The 24,154-nt window shown below is 42.5% G+C and overlaps 1 protein-coding gene across 2 annotated transcripts in view; it reads right to left on the bottom strand.

The window, feature by feature from the left end:
• Positions 1–23,446, bottom strand: part of LOC139546618 (zinc finger protein 385B-like) — a 173,341-nt gene extending 149,895 nt beyond the window's left edge. Inside the window, exon 1 of one of the 2 annotated variants that reach the window (XM_071355209.1) lies at positions 23,332–23,446. Coding sequence is in view for 1 of the 2 variants with exons in the window: in XM_071355207.1 (XP_071211308.1) it covers positions 23,246–23,294 (49 nt within the window). In the remaining variant the exon portion in view is untranslated. Of the gene's footprint in view, positions 1–23,245 lie in introns of both variants that reach the window. The other variant, XM_071355207.1, reaches the window with a different exon arrangement.
• Between the last annotated feature and the right edge of the window lie 708 nt (positions 23,447–24,154).

Here is a 24,154-nt window from a genome sequence, read left to right as displayed (position 1 = left end):
TGCCAAGGGAGGGGGTTCCTATCCCATTGTAATGCCTAGCGAGTGTGTTTCCTATCCCATTTTAATGTCTAGCGAATGGGTTTCCGATCCCATTGTAATGCCTAGCGAGTGTGTTTCCTATCCCATTGTAATGCCTAGCGAGGGGGTTTCCTATCCCATTGTAATGTCTAGCGAGGGGGTTTGCTATCTATCCCAGTGTAATGTTTAGCGAGGGGGTTTCCTATCCCATTGTAATGTCTAGCGAGGGGGTTTGCTATCCCATTATAATTCCTAGCGAGAGGGTTCACATCCCAATGTAATGTCTAGCGAGGGGGTTACCTATCCCATTATAATTCCTAGCGAGTGGGTTTCCTGTCCCATTATAATGTCTAGTGAGGGGGTTTCCTATCCCATTATAATTCCTAGCGAGTGGGTTTCCTATCCCATTATAATTCCCAGTGAGGGGGTTTCCTATCCCATTATAATTCCTAGCGAGGGGGTTTCCTATCCCATTGTAATGTCTAGCGAGGGGTTTACTTTCCCATTATAATGCCAAGGGAGGGGGTTCCTATCCCATTGTAATGCCTAGCGAGTGTGTTTCCTATCCCATTTTAATGTCTAGCGAATGGGTTTCCTATCCCATTGTAATGCCTAGCAAGTGTGTTTCCTATCCCATTGTAATTCCTAGAAAGAGGGTTCATATCCCATTGTAATGTCTAGCGAGGGGGTTACCTATCCCATTGTAATGTCTAGCGAGGGGGTTTCCTATCCCATTATAATGTCTAGTGAGGGGGTTTCCTATTTCATTATAAAGCCTAGCGAGGGGTTTCCCATTATCATGTCTAGTGAGGGGGTTTCCTATCCCATTATAATGTCTAGCGAGAGGCTTTTACACCTTGTAGAGTCCCTGTAGTAGTTATATATGATGAGCCATGACTTGAATACAGTATATACATACAGTTGAAGTCGGAAGTTTACATATACCTTAGCCAAATACATTTAAACTCAGTTTCCACAATTCCTTACATTTAATCCTAGTAAAAATCTTAGGTCAGTTAGGATCACCACTTCATTTAAGAATGTGAAATGTCAGAATAATAGTAGAGAGAATGACTTATTTCAGCTTTTATTTCATTCATCACATTCCCAGTGGGTCACAATTTAACATACACTCAATTAGTATTTGGTAGCATTGCCTTGAATTGTTTAACTTGGGTCAAACGTTTCGGGTAGCCTTCTACAAGCTTCCCACAATAAATTGGGTAATTTTTTGTCCCATTCCTCCTGACAGAGCTGGTGTAACTGAGTCAGGTTTGTAGGCCTCCTTGCTCGCACACGCTTTTTCAGTTTTGCCCACAAACTTTCTATGAGATTGAGGTCAGGGCTTTGTGATGGCCACTCCAATACCTTGACTTTGTTGTCCTTAAGCCATTTTGCCACAACTTTGGAAGTATGCTTGGGGTCATTGTCCATTTGGAAGACCCATATGCGACCAAGCTTTAACTTCCTGACTGATGTCTTGAGATGTTGCTTCAATATATCCACATAATTTTCCTGCCTCATGATGCCATCTATTTTGTGAAGTGCACCAGTCCCTCCTGCAGCAGAAGCACCCCCACAACATGATGCTGCCACCCCGTGCTTCACGGTTGGGATGGTGTTCTGTGGCTTGAAAGCCTCCCCCTTTTTCCTCCAAACCTTATGGTGGCATAATGATGGTCATTATGGCCAAACAGTTCTATCTTTGTTTCATCAGACCAGAGGACATTTCTTTAAAAAATACGATCTTTGTCCCCATGTGCAGTTGCAAACCGTAGTCTGGCTTTTTATGGCGGTTTTGGAGCAGTGGTTTCTTCCTCGCTGAGCAGCCTTTCAGTTTATGTTGATATAGGACTCGTTTTACTGTGGATATAGATACTGTTGTACCTGTTTCCTCCAGCATCTTCACAAGGTCCTTTGCTGTTATTATGGGATTGATTTGCACTTTTCGCACCAAAGTGCTTTCATCTCTAGGAGACAGAACGCGTCTTCTTCCTGAGCGGTATGACGGCTGCGTGGTCCCATGGTGTTTATACTTGCATACTATTGTTTGTACAGATGAACGTGGTACCTTCAGCCATTTGGAAATTACTCCCAAGGATGAACCAGACTTGTGGAGGTCTACAATTTGTTTTCTGAGGTCTTCGCTGATTTCTTTTGATTTTCCTATGATGTCAAGCAAAGAAGCACTGAGTTTGAAGGTAGGCCTTGAAATACATCAACAGGTACACCTCCAATTGACTCAAATTGTGTCAATTAGCCTATCAGAGGCTTCTAAAGCCATGACATAATTTTCTGGAATTTTCCAAGCTGTTTAAAGGCACAGTCAACTTAGTAAACTTAGTAAACTTCTGACCCACTGGAATTGTGGTATAGTGAATTATACGTTAAATAATCTGTCTGTAAACAATTGTTGGAAAAATTACTTGTGTCATGCACAAAGTAGATGTCCTAACCGACTTGCCAAAACTATCGTTTGTTAACAAGAAATTTGTGGAGTGGTTGAAAAATGAGTTTTAATGACTCCAACCTAAGTGTATGTAAACTTCCGACTTCAACTGTATTAAGTGGGTAAAACAGTATGTAAACATTATTAAAGTGACCAGTGTTCAATGACTGTATGTACTGTATGTAGGGCAAAGCAGTTTCTAAGGTGCAGGGCAGGGTACTAGCTGGAGGTCGGCTACTGATGACTGATTAACAGACTGATGGCCTGGAGATAAACATCCCTCTCTTACACATCCCATGTAATGCATGCCTCAAATCCAATATGAGACTTCCTTCCGGTGTTTGGTCTCAAAGATTTAGGCTTTCGTGTTTCCACCTATGAGCATCGGACCAACATTTTTTAATTATGGAATACATTAACTGTCTGAAAAGTTACATGACTTCCTAAACTACACAATTATGTCAGTTCCTCCCGAGCTTTACCTTGGCGTGTTTTATGAAAACAGCAGTACATGTATTTGAGTGATGATTTCAATGTGGGTAGGCTTAATGGAAAAGCATGCCCATTAGCCTCAGTGCACGTCAACAGCAGAGCAGACACCAACTCACTGACTCCCACCTTTTTCAGGTTTGCGTGGGCAAGGTTGTTGAGGATTCATGTAGGCCTAGATGGAAATAGTACAACTAAAACCGATGTTCTAAAAAGTGATGTTCAAGTTCTGTGGAAACATGAGAACATTTTGCCGTTAGACTTTGCCATGGATTGCATGGTATGTATTGTATGCTGCCAAGTGTCAAAAAGTAGGCTATAAAAATCACAGAAACTTCCCAGTGGCAAGTTGCATCACACTGACTGAAACCCGTCACTATTCTGAATTTGAGGAAGGTAGAAATACTCTCTCCTCCCCTCCCTTCATTAAATTATTTGAAGAGAGGAAGTCCATCCACTGGCTAGGCTGGTACAGCCTGGATTGAGTCCACAGTTACATCACTGCTTATGACATAATGATTTACGCACTAAGCTTGTTTCTGCCTAATATAATCTTATATAATCAGTAAAATGCATGAGATCACTAGGCATTGAACATCAACCTGTGTTTGGTCGTACAGTGCATTGTTTCAGACAAAGTTATCCTCTCATCTATGCATGGCAGAGTCAGGCTTTCTAAACCCCTGTTCAGATTTCCATCAGGACTCAGGTTTAGTGTAGGAAGGCATTTGATCACAGATTACAAGCTGTTAAAGGCTGTTTGGTCTAGAATCAGAGGTTAATACAATGTGAACAGAGCTCAATGACCTGTGGTGGATGTGTAGTCTGGTCTAGTCTGAGCTAGTCTGACATTAACACAATGGATAAATATCCCACAGAGACAGATTACATGTCAAAGGTTTCACATGAATTCTAATGGAACAGATGTTTTATGTAACCACATTTGGAGCCATACGGGATGATTCCAATGTTTTAGCTAGAATATCAAACTCTGTCTCCCACAGTGTTTTTTTGCTTTATTTATACTGGCCCGCTGTGGGTTCCTCTATAGCACCCAGAGGCACTGGGCTTGCCACAGCGTGTACCGACATATGTCGTTACCATTTCATAGTCAGACAGACATTCACCTTGAACCATGTCATCCATCCTGTGAATAAGTATCAATATATAATGGTACTATGAGCTATTTACTGGTTGTCTAGAGCGATGACGCCACACTTTGTTTCCAAGTTCGGTGTACTAGTCACAGTGACATAAAAGTTGAGAGTGAGTAAGAGAAAGAGAGAGAGAAATGGAGGGAGAGAGAGAAAGTGAGAGGCCTGCCTGTAAGCTGTGACGACCATATGGCTTGGTGCTAGGCAATAAAGCCACAGAGGTTAAGGGGCAGCTTATTAACATGAGAGGCACATAACCATAACCCACCACAGACAGGAGTGGAATGTGACACTATTACTAAGAACCGAAAAGAGGAACAACATTAAGATAGGTTGTTTGGCCTAAGAAAGAGAAAGCACTTTCATTAATCGTAGAGAAAGTGACTCTACGGTCCTGTTCAAACTTTTCTCTTCATTCCTGACAACTTCAGGCTGTTCGCCCAAGCAGCTGACTAACCTAACCAAGAGGGCAAAGCATTTCCATTTGCTTTCTGACAGGTTGGAAATCAGACTTGTTTCTCTGAATTATTTTCCTCCCCCTGAGAACACCTGAAAGTCATAGTGCCCAGTAGGCCCAGTAATTGCCTGGGCAGCCCTGCCTGCCTGTCTGTCAGAGTAGCATTCTAGAGAGACAAGTCTGTCAGAGTAGCATTCTAGAGGACGACAAGGACCAAGTCAGGCGATCCAAGTTAACATCATGGATGGCTGTGTCCCATAACATGCTCTGATCACACTGCATGTCTCACATGGGACACATTCCTCCTGGTGGCAGGTTGGTGGTGGTGGCATGTTGGTGGTGGTGGCAGGGTTATGGTGAAGGTGGTGATGGGGGTTGTGGTGGTGCCAAGGTTGTGGTGGTAGGGTGGTGGGGTGGTGGAGGTGGCAGGTTGGTGGCAGTGTGGTGGGGTGGTGGTAGCAGGGGTGGTGACAGCATGGTGGTGGTGGCAGGGTGGTGGTGGTGGCAGGGTGTTGGTGGTGGTGGTAGGGTAGTGGTGGTGGTGGCAGGGTGGTAGGGTAGTGGTGGTGGTGGCAGGGTGGTAGTGGTGGTGGCAGGGTGGTGGTGGGAGGGATGGTGGGGTTGGTGGTGGCATGGTGGTGGTTGCAGGGTTATGCTGGGGGTTGTGCTGGTAGTGGCAGGGTTGTGGTGGTGGTGGCAGGGTGGTGGTGCTGGTGGGGGTGGTGACAGGGTGGTGGTGGCCGGGTGGTGGTGAGGGTGGAGGTGGTGGTGGTCTCATAGTGGTGGGGGTGGGGGTGGTGTTGGAAGGGTGTTGGTGGTGGTGGCAGCGTGGGGTGGTGACATGGTGGTGGTGGGAAGCAGCGTGGTGGGAGTGATGGTGGTGGCAGGGTTGTGGTGGTAGTGGTAGGGTGGTGGTGGCAGTGTGGGGGGTGGTGGTGGCATGGTGGTGGTGGTGGCAAGGTGGGGGTGGGGGTGGAAACCATATTTCTATGGAAAAAATTGGTCAGTCAGTTGTGCTCCAAACACAAAGGCACATGGAACAAAGGAACAGACCAGTGCACAGTATGCTGCAAACCAGTTACCCATCTAGGACAATACAGTGAATACAACTAACCCTACCACTACTGATATTACTATAGATTAGAGAACAGACTACTGCTCAGGGAACAGAGCAGCTCTCAGATGGTAACAGACCAGCTCTCAGCAGGTGCCTAGAGAAGCATGCGTCAGAGCTACTGAATCAGGGACAGGCCAAGAACAAGCCACTAGGAGAGTGTGCCATGTGCTGTGCATGTTTTGGCAAAACATTATAAGCTTGGGTTGACCTTTTATAATGAACTGGCCGGCTTCCACCAACAATGCAGGTGTACGGAAGCCAATTTACTGAGAACTACAATGGCTTTAAAAAAAGATGACAACACAGCCAGGATAGCAGCAAAATAACAAAAGGTTAAGGACACTATTCAAGTGCTGCCTTGTCCTGAGTCCTGCCGTGCTTTAGAAATGTTGAGCCGAACAGCTGTTACACATTCAGAAATATGATTATTTAACCTCACAATTATCTCTGGGTTAGTAATCCTAATCTACCCTGGACCAATCAACTCACAGCCTTTACCAAGCCTGGTTGTTAACCTACAAGCTGGGCCCTTTGTGCTAGAATTTAAACATCCCTGCAATCAGATTACATCTAATATAACTGACTTGCATCCTCACTCACTGGATAGATTATCCCTAAGAACCAGACAGGTTACAAGTGTTGGTCAGTGAGATCTGTGTAGTATTGTATGGCAGAGAGGTGTGTATACAGAGCTGGTTGTGATGTAAGTGCGAGGTCAGTTGGGGGATGAGGTAGGTTTTCGCCCTAGCACTACACAGCAGATTCAAATAATCAAAGCTTGATGATGACTTGGTTATTTGACGTGCGCCCAGGGGGACCCCAGAACTGAGTTTGGGAAACCCTGCTGTAGCTATAGACTTCTAGCCACTACATTTGTGACTGCCCTGTTGCCACACTTTGCACTGCACTTTGATTCAAAGTAGACAAATAGACTGAAAAAGGGAAAATAATGGCTCATACAATATTAAACCACAACATTGAGAGTAAAAAATTTAACAGAATATCTCCGGCTAGTCAGATACAACAGAAATAAAGACTATTCTGGCTGCAGTGATTTCAGACGTGATTTCTGTGTGAATGTGTGATTTCTGTCAGGCCCAGAGAGGATAATGACAACATTTGCAAAGAGGAAGGAGGTGCAGTGCGAAACATAAAAAATTAAACAGCAACGCACTTCGGCTAATGGACGTCTTCATGATCCCTGTAATATTACTCCCAGACAGAAACACCTACGTGAGGCTGAGGGTAGAGAAGGAGGGCAAGCTAGGGGAATTAGAATGATACCATTATGCTACGCTCTGTGGCCGACTAGCCATACAGGACAATCGATGCCTCCCTATTCCCTTTATAGAGCACTACTTTGACCAGGGCCCTCGGCACTATATAGGGAATAGGGTGTCATTTGGGACACAGCCTACAGTATGTTAAACTCTATTTAAAACCCTCTGTGGTACACTTGCCATAAGGGAGTATGTTTAATGTACACTCTATTTAATGTTTCTATAAAAAGGCCTTTTCTATTGACCCAGTGCAGATGTTAGGGACTGTGGGACAGAAGCAGACCATGTGTGTGTGTGTGTATGTGTGTGTGTGGCCCACTGACCCTCACTCAGTTTCTCGGCCCATATCAGGATCTGGTTAATGTGGTGTGTTTCCTATAACCTCAATCGTGTGTGTGTGTCCTGCCCTGCATGGCTCTGTGGTGTCAGTGTTAAAAGGATTAGAGGTGCTGTAATGTTTCCCAGCTGTAACTGAGTCAACACCCTCTCTCTCCCAAGTTTGATGAAGCGGTAAAATTATCACATTTAGATTCAATATTCAAATGAACCCTCAATTCTCTCTCTCTCTCTCTCTCTCTCTCTCTCTCTCTCTCTCTCTCTCTCTCTCTCTCTCTCTCTCTCTCTCTCATTATTCAAGCTTTGCTGCCTTACATTACATACTCCATACAAATTATTCAACATGTAACTTAATGCCTGCTTTAGCAGAAACCCCCCTCTTTAATGCATTTTAACTTTGAGCCTTGCTGATTTTCACTCCTTCTCTCTCTTGCACAGGTTTTACAGAGTGAATCCGTTATATTTACATTTACATGCTAGTCACTTAGCAGACACTCTTATCCATAGCGACTTACAATTAGGGCATTCATCTTAAGATAACTGGGTGAGAAAGCAACACATCCCAATCGTATCAAGCAAATTTCCCCTCAACAAAGTATTTAACAGCAAAGTAATTTAAGACACTCTTCAAAGAGGTAGGATTTCAGATGTTTTCGGAAGATGAGCAGGGACTCTGCTGTCCTGACTTTATGGGGAAACTTTCCACCATTGGGATGCCAGGACAGAGGAGAACTTTGACTGGACTGAGCGGCAACTGCCCTCCTGTAGGGGTGGGAGGGACAAGAGACCAGAGGTGGCTGAATGGAGTGCTCAGGTTGGGGTGTATGGTTTAAGCATAGCCTCCTGAGTGAGGAAATGTCGTACTCTACGGATGTTGTAGAGCATGACCCTGCCAGGCACACAGAGTTGCGTGTCGCCAGCTGGATGTCAGAAGGGGGGAAGGAGAAGAGTAGTTGAGTGTCACACGCATAGCAATGTTAGAAGATACCACATGAGGATATGAAAGAGCCGAGTGACTTGGTGTTAAGAGAAAAAATATTAGAGGGCCTAGAACCGAGCCCTGGGGACACCATTAGGGAGAGACACGTGGTGCAGACACAGATCCTCTCCACGCCACCTGGTAGGATCCGACCTGCCAGGTTGGATACAATACAGGAGTGTGCAGAATCTGAGACGCCCAGCCCTGAGAGGGTGGAGAGGAAGATCTGATAGGTTCACAGTGTTAAGGCAGTGGATTGCTCTAGAACAGGTATTCTCAAACTGGGGTACGCGCAATGCCTGTCGGGGGTACGCCAAATAAAAATGTGATTCACATTTTCTTTTTTTTTTTATAAAATATTTCTTCACATTTTCAAACAGTACATTTATATTTTCCAATGGGGCTATACATTTGGGTGAGGTTTTTTCTCACCTGAGTAGCCTCGTTTCACAGCCAAAAATAAAACTAAACCATCTAGTGTTCAGTGAAATAACAACACAATGTCAAATACATATGGCTGGGACAATGCTGGGGGAAAAGGCCAAAAAAACTATACAGACAATGCCTTCATCAAACAACACATCAGTGACATGGCAAGAGAGGTTTCGAAACAATTACTGCTTCGCATACAAGCCAGTGAATTATATGCGTTACAGCTGGATGAGTCAACAGACGTGGCGGGCCTGGCACAGCTCCTGGTATATGTCCGTTATGTTTATGAGGGGTCAATTAAGGAAGACATCCTCTTCTGCAAACCACTGGAAACCAGGACAACATGAGAGGATATGTTTAAAGTACTGGACAGCTCTGTGACATCAAATGGATTTTGGTGGTCAAGATGTGTTGGTATCTGTACTGATGCCGCAAAAGCCATGACAGGGAGACATAGTGGAGTGGTAACGCGCGTGCAAGCCGTTGCTCCCGACGCCACTTGGGTACACTGCAGCATCCACCGAGAGGCTCTTGCTGCCAAGGGAATGCCTGACAGCTTGAAAAACATTTTGGACACTACAGTGAAAATGGTTAACTTTGTTAAAGCAAGGCCCCTGAACTCTCGTGTATTTTTCATTATGCAATGATATGGGCAGCGACCATGTAACGCTTTTACAACATACAGAAGTGCGCTGGGGCAAAGTATTGACACGTTTTTTTGAATTGAGAGATGAGCTTAAAGTTTTCTTTACTGACCATAATTTTCCATTGTCTGACCGATGACATGATGATGAGTTTCTCACACAACTGGCCTATCTGGGTGATGTTTATTCTCGCCTGAATTATCTGAATCTAGGATTACAGGGACTCTCCGCAACTATATTCAATGTGCAGGACAAAATTGAGGCTATGATTAAGAAGTTGGAGCTCTTCTCTGTCTGCATTAACAAGGACAACACACAGGTCTTTCCATCATTTTATGATTTTTTGTGTGCAAATTACCTCAATGTCAAATGTGATATAGCGAAGCACCTGAGTGAGCTGGGTGTGCAATTACGCGGGTACTTTCCCAAAACGGATTACACAAACAACTGGATTCGTTATCCCTTTCATGACCTGCCTCCAGTCCACTTATCGATATCTGAACAAGAGAGCCTCATCGAAATTAAAACAAGCGGTTCTGTGAAAATTGAATTGAATCAGAAGCAACTGCAAGATTTCTGGTTAGGGCTGCGCTTAGAGTTTCTTGCCTTGGCAAATCTCACTGTTAAGACACTGATGCCCTTTGCAACCACGTACGTATGTGGGAGTGGATTCTCTGCCCTCACTAGCATGAAAACGAAATATAGGCAAAGACTGTGTGTGGAAAATGATTTAAGACTGAGACTCTCTCCAATACAACCTAACATTGCAGAGTTACAGTTGAAGTCGGAAGTTTATATACACCTTAGCCAAATAGATTTAAACTCAGTTTTTCACAATTCCTGACATTTAACCCTAGTACAAATTCCCTGTCTTAGGTCAGTTACGATCACCACTTAATTTTAATAATGTGAAATGTCAGAATAATAGTAGAGAGAATGATTTATTCCAGCTTTGATTTCTTTCATCCCATTCCCAGTGGGTCAGAAGTTTACATACACTCAATTAGTATTTGGTAGCATTGCCTTTAAATTGTTTAACTTGGGTCAAACATTTCAGGTATCCTTCCACAAGCTTTCCACAATAAGTTGGGTGAATGTTGGCCCATTCCTTCTGACAGAATTGGTGTAACTGAGTCAGGTTTGTAGGCCTCCTTGCTCGCACACACTTTTTCAGTTCGGCACACAAATTTTCTATAGGATTGAGGTCAGGGCTTTGTGATGGCCACTCCAATACCTTGACTTTGTTCATCTTAAGCCATTTTGCCACAACTTTGGAAGAATGCTTGGGGTCATTGTCCATTTGGAAGACCCATTTGTAACCAAGTTTTAACTTCCTGACTGATGTCTTGAGATGTTGCTTCAATATATCCACATACTTTTCCTGCCTCATGATGCCATCTATTTTGTGAAGTGCACCAGTCCCTCCTGCAGCAAAGCACCCCCACAACATGATGTTGCCACCCCGTGCTTCACGGTTGGGATGGTGTTCTTCGGCTTGCAAGCCTCCCCCTTTTTCCTCCAAACATTATGGTGGCATAACGATGGTCATTACGGCCAAACAGTTCTATCTTTGTTTCATCAGACCAGAGGACATTTCTCCAAAAAGTACGATCTTTGTCCACATGTGCAGTTGCAAACCGTAGTCTGGCTTTTTATAGCGGTTTTGGAGCAGTGGCTTCTTCCTCGCTGAGCGGCCTTTCAGGTTATGTCGATATAGGACTCATTTTACTGTGGATATAAATACTTTTATACCTGTTTCCTCCAGCATCTTCACAAGGTCCTTTGCTGTTGTTCTGGGATTGATTTGCACTTCTCGCACCAAAGTACATTAATCTCTAGGAGACAGAACGCGTCTCCTTCCTGAGCGGTATTACGGCTGCGTGGTCTCATGGTGTTTATACTTGCATACTATCGTTTGTACAGATGGACCTGGTACCTACAGGCATTTGGAAATATCTCCCCAGGATGAACCAGACTTGTGGAGGTCTACAATTTGTTTTCTGAGGTCTTGGATGATTTATTTTGATTTTCCCATGATATCAAGCAAAGAGGCACTGAGTTTGAAGGTAGGCCTTGAAATACATCCACAGGTACACCTCCAATTGACTCAAATGATAGCCTATCAGAAGCTTCTAAAGCCATGACATCATTTTCTGGAATTTTCCAAGCTGTTTAAAGGCACAGTCAACTTAGCGTATGTAAACTTCTGACCCACTGGAATTGTGATACAGTGAATTATAAGTGGAATAATCTGTCTGTAAACAATTGTTGGAAAAATTACTTGTGTCATGCACAAAGTAAATGTCCTAACCGACTTGCCAAAACTATAGTTTGTTAACAAGAAATGTGTGGAGTGGTTGAAAAACGAGTTTTAATGACTCCAACCTAAGTGTATGTAAACTTCTGACTTCAACTGTATGTGCACCCTTCCAAGCACACCCTTCTCATTAACCCATGGTGAGTTATTCACAGTTTTTGATGAACAAATAAGGTTCTATATATAAGATGGCTAAATAAAGAGCAAAATTATTGATTATGATTATATTATGATTTGTGCCCTGGTCCTATAAGAGCAAAAAACAACATTTGAGAGTGCGCTGACCCTGGTGCTAGAGGGGGTATGAATGTTTGAAAGGGTACGGGACTGTAAAAAGTTTGGGAACTACTGCTCTAGAAGGATGAGAACAGAGAGTCAACTTTCACATAGCGGAGAGCCTCTGTAACACAGAGGAGAGCGGTCTCAGTTGAGTGAGCTGCCTTGAAGCCTGACTGGTTAGGGTGAGGTGGAATTATTGTAATCAAAAGGAGAGACTTTTAGATTTGTTCAAAACAATCTAACTTTATTATTTAATTACTGCAGTAATGGATCTGGTCGGTAATCACCCCTGGAGGTGATCACTGAGAACTCAACGAGCTGGTTTGAGCCACAGCATTTTATAGCAAAGTCGATCCTCCTTCATGTAACGCTTGTCGTGGTTGGAAGAAGAGGAGGACCAATGTGCAGGTCTGTAGTTTTTGACATCAGAGGGGCCGAGTGTTGGTTTCTTGAGGAGGGGAGTGACTCTGGCCATCTTGACGTCAGAAGGAACGCAGACAGCGGTCAGGGATAAGTTGATGAGGGAAGTGAGTAATGGGAGGTAGTCTCCAGAGATGGTCTGGAGAAGGGAGGAGGGGATGGGGTCAAGTGGGCAGGTTGTTGGGTGAACATCACTAGTCATAATATTTCATCTGGAGAGAGAGGGGAGAAAGAGGTCAAGGCGTAGGGTAGTTCTGTGTGAGTGGAATCAGTGGGCTCAGTAGGCTACAGGTGAATGAGGAGCGGATGTCGTCAAGCTTTTTTTCAAAGTGGTTGACAAAGTCATCCGCAGAGAGGGAGGAAGGAGCAGGTGGAGGATTAAGGAGGGAGGAGAACGCGGAGAAGAGTTTCCCAGGGTTGGAAACAAAAGCTTGAAATTTGGAGTGATAGAAATTGACCTTAGCAGCAGATAGAGGAAGAGAAGGTATAGAGGAGGGAGTGGAACGATTAATGAATTTTCCTCCATTTCTGCTCAGCTGCCTGCAGCCCTGTTCTGTTAGCACACAGTGCATCCACAAGCTTTCTGTGATTTTTGCAATGATTCGCACTTTTGTAACTGATATGATGACTCAATCACTCTTACTGAAATCCATACAAAAGGAAGCGGCTGCTGCTACAACTAGGGTAATCTTAATTGAGTGGAAAATGATTAAGGACTCACTGAAATTTTAAAATCAAATGTGAGAAAAACAGCCTACTGTATGTATGAGGCATTTTTTTACCCAGTCGCTGTCAGTCAGGAAGTCTGCTTTGAATCAGAGTGTGACAGTGCAGTTGTAGCCTTTGGCAATTTCAACTGAAGTGAAACATGATTAAGTACATTTTGAAATTCTAAAATCTAATGTTAAAAAAAGACAACAGCTTCATTGTCAGTGGTAACTAACATTCAACCGATCATCTCACTGAAACTCTTACTTCTAGAAATCCCAAAATAATTTATCACATATATATTTAACCAGGGTCACCTCTGCATGAGTACGCTAAAACACTAAAGGTTTCACTCCACTCTAACCCCACCAGAAGAGCTGTTTTTCCTTTTAAACAACATTGACCTCAAAGAGAGTAATGGGTCCAGAGGACGATATCAGGGCTCATAACAAGATATCAGTAAGGGCCTAGAAGAAGACAGACCAACTGAAAGGTTCAACCAAGGTTACAGATAGATTAAATAAAACATACAAAGCATATATTCCTTAAATAAATAAATAAATGTAGAAGCAGATAACCTGACGTTGCATCAGTACAGTTAAACTCACTCCTACATCAGTGTGTTTGTGTGTGTGTGTTTTGGTTTTACTATCCTTGTGGGGATTTCGCCGGTCCCCACAAGGAAAAAAGCTATTTCACGCTTAGGGGTTAGGTTTAGGGTCAGGGTTAGAATTAGGGTTATGGGTAAGGGATTAGGTTTTGGTTTGGAGTTAGGGTAAGGTTTATGGGTTTGGGGTAAAGGTTAGTGGTTTGGGAAAAACGACATTTTTCTTAACCTGCGCCCAAGAAAGCCGAAGGTAACCTGCCTAAATGATTACTGCCCCGTAGCACTCACGTCGCTAGCCATGAAGTGCTTCGAAAGGCTGGTCATGGCTCACATCAACACCATCATGCCAGAAACCCTAGACCCACTCCAATTTGCATACCGCCCCAACAGATCCATAAATGACACAATCTCAATCGCACTCCACACTGCCCTTTCCCTCCCAGACAAAAGGAACACCAATGTGAAAATGCTGTTCATTGACAACAGCTCAGCGTTCAACACCATAATACCAACAATGCTCATCATTAAGCTAGGACTAAACACCTCACTCTGCAACTGGATCCTGGACTTCCTGACAGGCCGCCTCCAGGTGGTATGGGTAGGCAACAACACGCTGATCCTCAACACTGGGGTCCGTCAGGGTTGTGTGCTTAGTCTCCTGTACTCCCTGTTCACCCACGACTGCGTGGCCAAGCATGACTCCAACTCCATCAATAAGTTTGCTGACGACACAACAGTGGTAGGCCTGATCACCGACAACGATGAGACAATCTATAGGGAGGAGGTCAGAGACCTGGCAGTGTGGTGCCAGGACAACAACCTCTCCCTCAATGTGAGCAAGATAAAGGAGCTGATCATGGACTATAGGAAAAGGAGGGCCGAACAGCCCCCCATTAACATCAACAGGGCTGAAGTGGAGAGGGTCGAGAGTTTCAAGTTCCTTGGTATCCACATCACCAATGAACTATCATGGTCCAAACACATCAAGACAGTTGTGAAGAGGGCACAACCACACCTTTTCCCCGTCAGGAGACGGAAAAGATTTGGCATGGGTCCCCAGATCCTCATAAAGTTCTACAGCTGCACCCTCGTGAGCATCTTGACTGGTTGCATCACCGACTGGTATGGTAACTGCTCGGCATATGATCGTAAAGCACAACAGAGGGTAGTGCGTACGGCCCAGTACCTCACTGGGGCCAAGCTTCCTGACATCCAGGACCTACAGTACCAGTCAAAAGTGTGGACACACCTACTCATTTCAGGGTTTTCATTATTTCTACTATTTTAATAATAAGAATAATATAATATTATTCTAATATTAATAGAATATTAGAATAATAGAGAAGACATCAAAACTCTGAAATAACACATATAGAATCATGTTGTAACCAAAAAAGTGTTAAACAAAAATATATTCTTCAAAGTAGCCACCCTTTGCCTTGATGACAGCGTTGCACACTCTTGGCATTCTCTCAACCAACTTCATGAGGTAGTCACCTGCAAAGCATTTCAATTAACAGGTGTGCCTTGTTAAAAGTTAATTTGTGGAATTAAAGGACACCAATAAGGACACCAATAAGAAGAAGAGACTTGCTTGGGCCAAGAAACACAAGCAATGGACATAAGACCGGTGGAAATCTGTCCTTTGGTCTGATGTGTCCAAATGTGAGATTTTTGATTCCAACCACTGTGTCTTTGTGAGACGCAGAGTAGGTGAACGGATGATCTCCACATGTGTGGTACCCACCGTAAAGCATGGAGGAGGAGGTTTGATGTTGTGGGGGTGCTTTGCTGGTGACACTGTCAATGATTTATTTAGAATTCAAGGCAGACTTAACCAGCATGGCTACCACAGCATTCTGCAGCGATACACCATCCCATCTGGTTTGCATTTAGTGGGACTATCATTTGTTTTTCCACAGGACAATGACCCAACCCATCTCCAGGCTATGTAAGGGCTATTTGACCAAGAAGGAAAGTGATGGAGTGCTGCATCAGACCTGGCATCCACAATCACCCAACCTCAACCCAATTGAGATGGTTTGGGATGAGTTGCAGAGTGAAGGAGTGATGAGGACCGCAGAGTGAAGGAGAAGCAGCCAACAAGTGCTCAGCATATTTGGGAACTGTTGGAAAAGCATTCCAGGTGAAGCTGGTTGAGAGAATGCCAAGAGTGTGCAAAGCTGTCATCAAGGCAAAGGGTGGCTATTTTGAGGAATCTAAAATCAAAAATATATTTGATTTGTTAACACGTTTTTTGTTACTACATGATTCCATATGTGTTATTTCATAGTTTTGATGTCTTCACTATTATTCTACAATGTAGAAAATAGTAAAAATAAAGAAAAACCCTTGAATGAGTAGTTAACTAGGCAGTGTCAGGGGAAGGCCCAAAAAAATGGTCAAAGACTCCAGTCACCCAAGTCATAGACTGTTCTCTATGCTTCCGCACGGCAAGCGGTATTGGAGTGCCAAGTCTAGGACCAAAAACAGCTTCTACCCCCAAGCCATAAGACTGCTGAACAATTAATCAAATGGCCACCCAGACATTTTTCATGGTAGTCAGCTAAAGAGTCTAAGAGTATAGTGTGCTGATCTAGGATCAGTGTTGTCTCTTAAATCATAATGAATACGAGTGGGGACCTAATCCTAAATCAGCATTCCTACTCTGAGACGCTTTGTGAATACCGGCCCTGACCTGTGCCAATACCTGCTGTTCTGTTTTTACTGGTGGCATGTCCATGTTTGAGATATTGCATATCGTTCCATAATAGTGTTGAGTCATGATAAACTGATGATACACTATTGTATTACATAATACATAAAGTACTGAAATGCAGTTCCATCCCCTGATCATCAGTATATTGCCTTTTCCAATGAGTGTATATCTTAATATTTTAGATTACAAACGTTGGAATATGAACTTTAGCTCCTGACAAGAAGAAAATGGCCAAATTAGCATTTTTCCTGGCAACCCGTGGCAGTGTGCCTGCTGTGCCATGTGATTAGCATTTTGATTAAGAGACAAACAAACAGAGAAATAACACATGCATAAAGAGAGCTTAGTTAGAGGGTGTCATGCCAGTGAGCCACACAGCACTGTGGCCAACTAGACAAACTGACAAGATCCGATGCAGGGGAGGAATTAAAAGTCCACCTGAAGGAAAGAAATATTGGCTGCAATAAGCTGTTTTAATCAGAGGTGAAATGGAAGCCGCAGTGATGTGTCTCACTTGGTAGAGTATAGCACTCGCAACACCAGGGTTGTGGGTTCAATTCCCATGGGGGACAGGATGAAAATGTATGCACTTACTAATGTAAGTCGCTCAGGATAAGAGTGTTTGGAAATGAAAAACACGCAGGCAGACTCTACTTTTGCCAGCCTTCCAGCCTTCCATAGTAGTTAGCTACCGGTTTGCCTGGTTAAGGAACACAAGCTGCTTTACGAAGTTAAAAACAATAGTATTGTTTAACAGTAAAACAATAGTCTAGCTTTGATTGTCTTTCTCCCCCTTGAGTATAGAAAAGTAGGCTGTCTTGCTCAACCCTCCCACTTTCCCAATTGCATTCCATAGCCAGGTTCTGACAAGCCTCTCTCTTTTCTACAGAGAAAACAGATTTTTTTCTATCCCTAACTGTTCAAAAGTTATGACCCATATTACCGGCGCTAAGTATTTTTTAAATTATTATTATTTATTAATTTTAAAAATTGGCTTATGGACTCGTGACTTGACTCGTGACTCGACCATTGGTGACCTGGACTTGGACTCGAGCACTGGGGACTTGGGACTCAACTTGGACTAAAGGTTTAGCGACTCGTATATATCACTGGGAAGAAGTAACTAAGACAAACACACAAGAAGGTGGCAGGAAGCCTTGTGGTTAGAGCGTTGGACTAGTAACCGGAAGGTTGCAATATCGAATCCCCGAGCTGACAAGGTACAAATCTGTCGTTCTGCTCCTGAACAAACAACTGTTCTCAGGCCGTCATTGGAAATAAGAATTTGTTCTTAACTGACTTGCCTAGTGTAATAAAGGCAACAAAAAAAAGAATGAATAGTCATGTGTGGTTCAGCTAATAATAGCATAGTCCTAGCAACACCAGAGTTGTGGGTTCAATTCCAGCTTGTGTCACATACAGTATATATAAGAATATATGCACTCACGGAACTGTAAGTTGCAAGTCAGCTAAATGGTATAAAAAAGTTTGCAGCATGGATTTTGCACATAAAATCTCTATTGGTTGTTCTCTGACAGACAGTGTTCTCTTTCTCTTTATTCTTCTCCTGATATATAACCTAACGTCCTAGTCCTGTCAGGAACAACACAATATGATTCATTACCCCTTTAGAAAGAAATCAGAGTCTTCCTCCCCTTCCTCTCCGCTACCTTCCATCCTGCTAATTACTGAAACTAGCTGACCTTCCCTCCATCTCTTCATCCCTCCACCATAGGCTGCATCCCAAACGGCACCATATTCATTATATAGGGATATATTAGGAAGGGAATAGGTGGCTATTTGGGACACAGACCCAGTCTCCTGGGCACGGTGCGGTCAGTTATCATTTGCGCTGTAGAGATGTGGAGGAAATGTATTACTTTCTGCCCCATTCCTGCCCACTTTAGGAGAGGCAGCCCCTGGGCTCAGTTCCACCAAAAGTAGAAATAGGCCTACATGTGGAATGTGAATATATTTGCTGTATTCACAGAAAGAAAGAGAGAGAGATAGAGACATAGAGAGAAAGAGAGAGAGGTGTGTATTGGCATATTTCATATATATAACAATTAATTAATTCAGCTAATTCTACTTTGTAAACAGTTTATATAATTATGTAACCTTTGACCAGAAAACATCTTGCAGTTAGTTAATGCAAGTAATGTACTGTTTATAATATGCCAAATGCATTGACTGATATAATCCATAAATGCCAAAGAAGTTGGTTACAGTCAGCATCACTTATTCATATCATAGCTAGATAGTGTCAGTGATATCAGGTTCTCCCTCTGGGTGTGAAACAGTAGTGTTGTGCTGCTAGACAAGGCTCATCATATCACTGTCAACAGTGTCAATGTCATTGTTTCCCCATCACATGGGAGACAATTATCTTCCAATAAACTGAGAATGATTAGAACCATAGCTACAGGACAGGACAGGTGGAGGGCTGAGGAGGAGATACAGTCACTTTGTCCCAAATGGCACCCTACTCCATATAGTGCCCATAGGGCTCTGGTCAAAAATGAGTGCACTATAAAGGGAATAGGGTGACATTTGGGACAAACACAGTGCTTAAGCATCCCATAGATCACCTTCACACTGAGATGGAGGCTCTATAAATCATACCAGACAGAATGGGAGTAATTACATTCTGCACCCCAAATGGCACCCTATTCCCTATATAATTCACTTAAAGCAAATGCTAAAACGTATTTTAAAGATTTCAAATATATTTTTAACCCAGGTCTGCCAGTCACCTAAAAAGCTATCTCATCTCACTACACAATAGCAGTCACAGGGACAGGGACCATATAGGCCTATCCTAAGTGTTTGCACAAGAGCAAAGTTTGCAGTGATAATAGCTTATTACTTTATAGTAGATGGCGATTAATCAACCCTGAGTTCATTTCAGCCTAACAACAACCCGGCACCACTTGATTTGGAATTGAGGAATGGGGCTGGGGATCATACGTAGCGTTATAGATACAATGGGTGTCAGTCCATGAGATTGGCAAGATAATTTGTGACTGAATAAAGCAAGTCCATTTCTTTACAATCAAAATAGCTTATTATTAAATCAACTATACACAGTGGGGAACCGTGAGTGCCTCCTGCGCCTTCAGAGAAGCCCTAAGGATTTATAAAATAATTGTTGTAGTTTTAAATATAAAATGTTGTTTGAATTTCTATTTAATCTTTTCAAGAATATTTCAATGGTATTGTAATTATATTAATATTTTCAATGATATTCTGATTCAATCTTGTGTTGGAAAGGAAAGGGTTAACAGTGAAGAGAAAAAAGATCCAATCAGGATTTTTCTTTGGTAGTCTCTGGGTAGATAAACCTAGCTAGCTAAGTCAGCCATTGGCTAAGCCCTCAGAAGCTAGATAGAAGGCATCTGCCATTGAGGGAGTTCTATTAACCTGAAAAATGGTGCATCGGTCTATGGACCATGACGTGAACGGGAAAAAGAGGTAAGGGAGGAGCACCATTCTCAAATCGAACCGTAATCTGCGCCACTCAGTCAAACTAGTTTTCATTGGGAAGCAGATAAATCGTCTTTATCAAAAGCAATCACTTTTGCATGTGAAAACACAGAATCCTACTCATTACTCTACATGCTTAATCTAGCCTAGACTACGTCACTTTTGTTTTGTGCCAACTTCACTGTGGACTTTGAACCTGGCTCACGCCCAGAGACAGACCTGTTCCAAAACTAATTCCAATCACTTTTCACCCGGTGCAAGATAATCGAATCACCTCACTCAACTGTATTAGTGCAGAATTTTGGAGCGACAGTTGTCTCAACTAATCACACTTTGACTTGTAAAAAAAAATTATGGAAAGGCAGACAGGGCACTGCAATAGTGAACAGTAGGTTTCCCAAGGTCTAGCTAGTAGCTAGCTAGCTTTTGTTGTAGGCTAGTTAAAAGTGTGTAGCGTCTGCAACAAGTGTTATCGAAGAGGATGTTGATGCTAATTTGTTGGCTTTGCCCTTTTCAAGATAAACTAAAGATGGATTAATTGGTGCCTCTAGGGCAATTTATGTGAATGTTAATGTGTATATTGATATGTATAGTGTACACTAAGTGTACAAAACATTAAGAATACCTGCTCTTTCCACGACAGACTAACCAGGGGAATCCAGGTGAAAACTACAGTATGATCCCTTATTGATGTCACTTGTTAAATCCCCTTCAATCAGTGTAGATGATGGGGAGGAGACATGTTAAAGAAGGATTTGTAAGCCTTGAGACATGGATTGTGTATGTGTGCCATTTAGAGAGTGAATTGGCACGACAAACGATTGAAGTGCCTCTGAACGGGGTATGGTAGGTGCCAGGCGCACCGGTTTGTGTCAAGGTTCTTAATGTTTTGTACACTCAGTGGAAATTGATGTGTTAGATGTGTATTGATGTGTATACAGTGCTCATCTGTGAAAGAGACCTTGGTCTCAGCATGAGTCCCTGTACATTCCTGGATCGCTCGTCTTTTCAGTTCGCTGCAGCTAGCGACTGGAACGAGCTGCAACAAACACTCAAACTGGACAGTTTTATCTCAATCTCTTCATTCAAAGACTCAGTCATGGACACTCCTACTGACAGTTGTGGCTGCTTTGCGTGATGTATTGTTGTCTCTACCTTCTTGCCCTTTGTGCTGTTGTCTGTGGCCAATGATGTTATTACCCTGTTTTGTGCTGCTACCATGTTGTGCTGCTGCCATGTTGTGTTGCTACTATACTGTGTTGTCATGTGTTGCTGCCATGCTATGTTGTTGTCTCTCTTTATGTAGTATTGTGTTGTCTCTCTTGTCATGATGTGTGTTTTGTCCTATATTTTTATTTAATTGATTTTGATTTTGAATCCCAGCCCCGTCCTCGCAGGAGGCCTTTTGCCTTTTGGTAGGCCATCATTGTAAGTAAGAATGTGTTCTTAACTGACTGTGTTCTTAACTGACTGGCTAGTTAAATAAAATAAAAAATAAAATAATAATAATAATAAATAAAGGCTAAATATGCAAATACAGTAAGCACATCTAAATAGAAGACCCACTGGCTCCAGGTCATCTACAAGGCTATGCTAGGTAAAGTGCCGCCTTATCTCAGTTCACTGGTCACGATGGCTACACCCACCCGCAGCACGCGCTCCAGCAGGTGTATCTCACTGATCATCCCTAAAGCTAAAACCTCATTTGGACGCCTTTCCTTCCAGTTCTCTGCTGCCTGCGACTGGAACGAATTGCAAAAATCTCTGAAGTTGGAGACTTTTATCTCCCTCAACAACTTTAAAAATCTGCTATCTGAGCAGCTAACCGATCGCTGCAGCTGTACATAGTCCATCTGTAAACTACCCACCCAATTTACCTACCTCACCCCCCATACTGCTTTTATTTATTTACTTTTCTGCTCTTTTGCACACCAGTACCAATATCTCTTCTTGCACATGATCATCTGATGATTTATCACTCTAGTGTTAATCTGCTAAATTGTAATTATTCGATTTATTGCCTACCTCATGCCTTTTGCACACATTGTATATAGATTCTCTTTTTTTCTACCATGTTATTGACTTGTTTATTGTTTACTCCATGTGTAACTCTGTGTTGTCTGTTCACACTGCTATGCTTTATCTTGGCCAGGTCGCAGTTGCAAATGAGAACTTGTTCTCAACTAGCCTACCTGGTTAAATAAAGGTGAAATAAAAAAAATAAAAAATTGTGATACTTCATAAAACTTATGTCATTAAAGATAAGCATTCTGCTTTAAGAGCTGTATAGTCTACTAATAGACAGAAACATGCGAAAAAATGGTTGTCACTTAACTCTGCCCTGCAGTAAAATGTGTATAAAAAAGAATCTGTCAATGTCAGACAAGATCCAAAAAGTGGATAAATATAGTCATTGGGGCGACTGGTGTTGGGCCAGTAACCGAAAAGTTGCTGGATCGAATCCCCGAGCTGACCGGGTAAAAAGCTGTTGTTCTGCCGCTGAAAAAGACACTTAACCCACTGTAGGCCGTCATTGTAAATAATAATTTGTTCTTAACTGACTTATCATCCACTTATTCTAAAATTATCAAGCAGCATTCTGGGCACTGTAGGCAGATCAGCTCTTCATTTTAAACAAAACACATATACCTAACAGACAACAAAAGACAAGACTTTACGTCGGAATAATGGATTTGTAAAGGATTATCTCATGACAACAAAGCGTGTAGCCCATTGACAGCATTATCACTAGGCTGCACAAAGCGAAACCGTTAGCCCACTATCAGTCTTTTCCCCTGGATTTATTTATTAATTTCTTCAATCTTACTCATTGCCTACAATCAAGGTGGACTGACCAGCCTAAAAACGATCACTGAATCGGACTCAGAAATCGAACTTAAAACCTAATAATTATATGAAGAGATTTATTTTCTTTCTTTCTTTTTTGGATTAAATGCATGCCCTGTTTAGCCACCATGGAAATTATATGACATTACTTGACACGAAGCTATGGATTTATTTCCTAACAGGTGGCATGTGTGCAAGAGCCAAGACAAATTAATAACACGTGCATTACTGGTCCGCAAAATAGGAGAACAAACTACGCACGACGATGCTCAGTTGACATAACATTCTCGCATCACAGCGCAGTCAAGCTCGCTTTCAAATTTTGAAGACACAGAATAACACTTTTATTGCAATTCAACTTTCAAATAACTTTCAACTAAGAAAATTACTTCCAAAAACAGACTAAACTTCGCGTAAAATGAAAGAATAATGCCACATGAATAATATTTCAGTGAAAAAATGTAAGGAGTTCGTTAAAGTGGGAACGTCCAGTTGACTCCATCTATTTACCTTGCAAATGGTTCGGTGTGAAATGATGAGGAAATCCGCTCAAATCCATTTGATAATAACTCACGTCTTGCAGTGTATTGCATTACCTGTAGACACCCTTGGATGTCAGGAAAGTAAAACCGTCTCCGTTTTGTTCTTGCCGGTAGTTCCAAACGCCTTCTCCACTGACTCGAGCTCAGAATGTTTGACTGCGATGAGCTGCATGCGCTTGCTCTGCTTTGACCAAAAATCCTTCACGCATGCTCATCCCGGGGCCGAGGCAGCAGTAGCAGAACTACCTGAGCCCGCGCAGTAGACTATGGCCTACATTAGGCTACCAGTACTCTGTCTTCCTTGAGTCTTCCTGCTCTGAAAAAAAGTGTTTTATTTGTCTCAGCTTTATTTCAAAAATAAAAATAGTTTGACATTACTATAATAAACATGCGTAAATGCGCACAGTTGTAAACTATAGTTAAGTATTCAAAATAATAAAATCAACATTAACAATCTATTGGGAGATGAGACTTAATTGTATGCTATAGTGTTGGTCATCATGTAAACCTACTACTTTAGAAGTTAAATGCAGGGTTCAGTACACAACCTCTCCTCTCATAAACTTCCTGTGGTCGAGTTAGTTAGGTGGTTCGACACCCTCTCCTTCTCTGGATTAAAATGTATTCATGAGTAAAGCCACTTGAAAATCCACACACTTAGTAACAGTTCTAGTAAAATAGTTAGAATACATACAGTACCAGTCAAAAGTTTGGACACACCTACTCATTCCAGGATTTGTCTCTATTTTTACAATTTTCTACATAGTAGAATAATAGTTAAGACATCAAAACTATGAAATAACACATAATGGAATCATGTAGTAACCAAGAAAGTGTTAAACAAATCTAAATATATTCTACATTTGAGATTCTTCAA

The sequence above is a fragment of the Salvelinus alpinus genome, chromosome 20 (assembly GCF_045679555.1).
Source record: "Salvelinus alpinus chromosome 20, SLU_Salpinus.1, whole genome shotgun sequence".
Classification (NCBI taxonomy): domain Eukaryota; kingdom Metazoa; phylum Chordata; class Actinopteri; order Salmoniformes; family Salmonidae; genus Salvelinus; species Salvelinus alpinus.
This window is presented reverse-complemented; position numbering and strand designations above follow the sequence as displayed.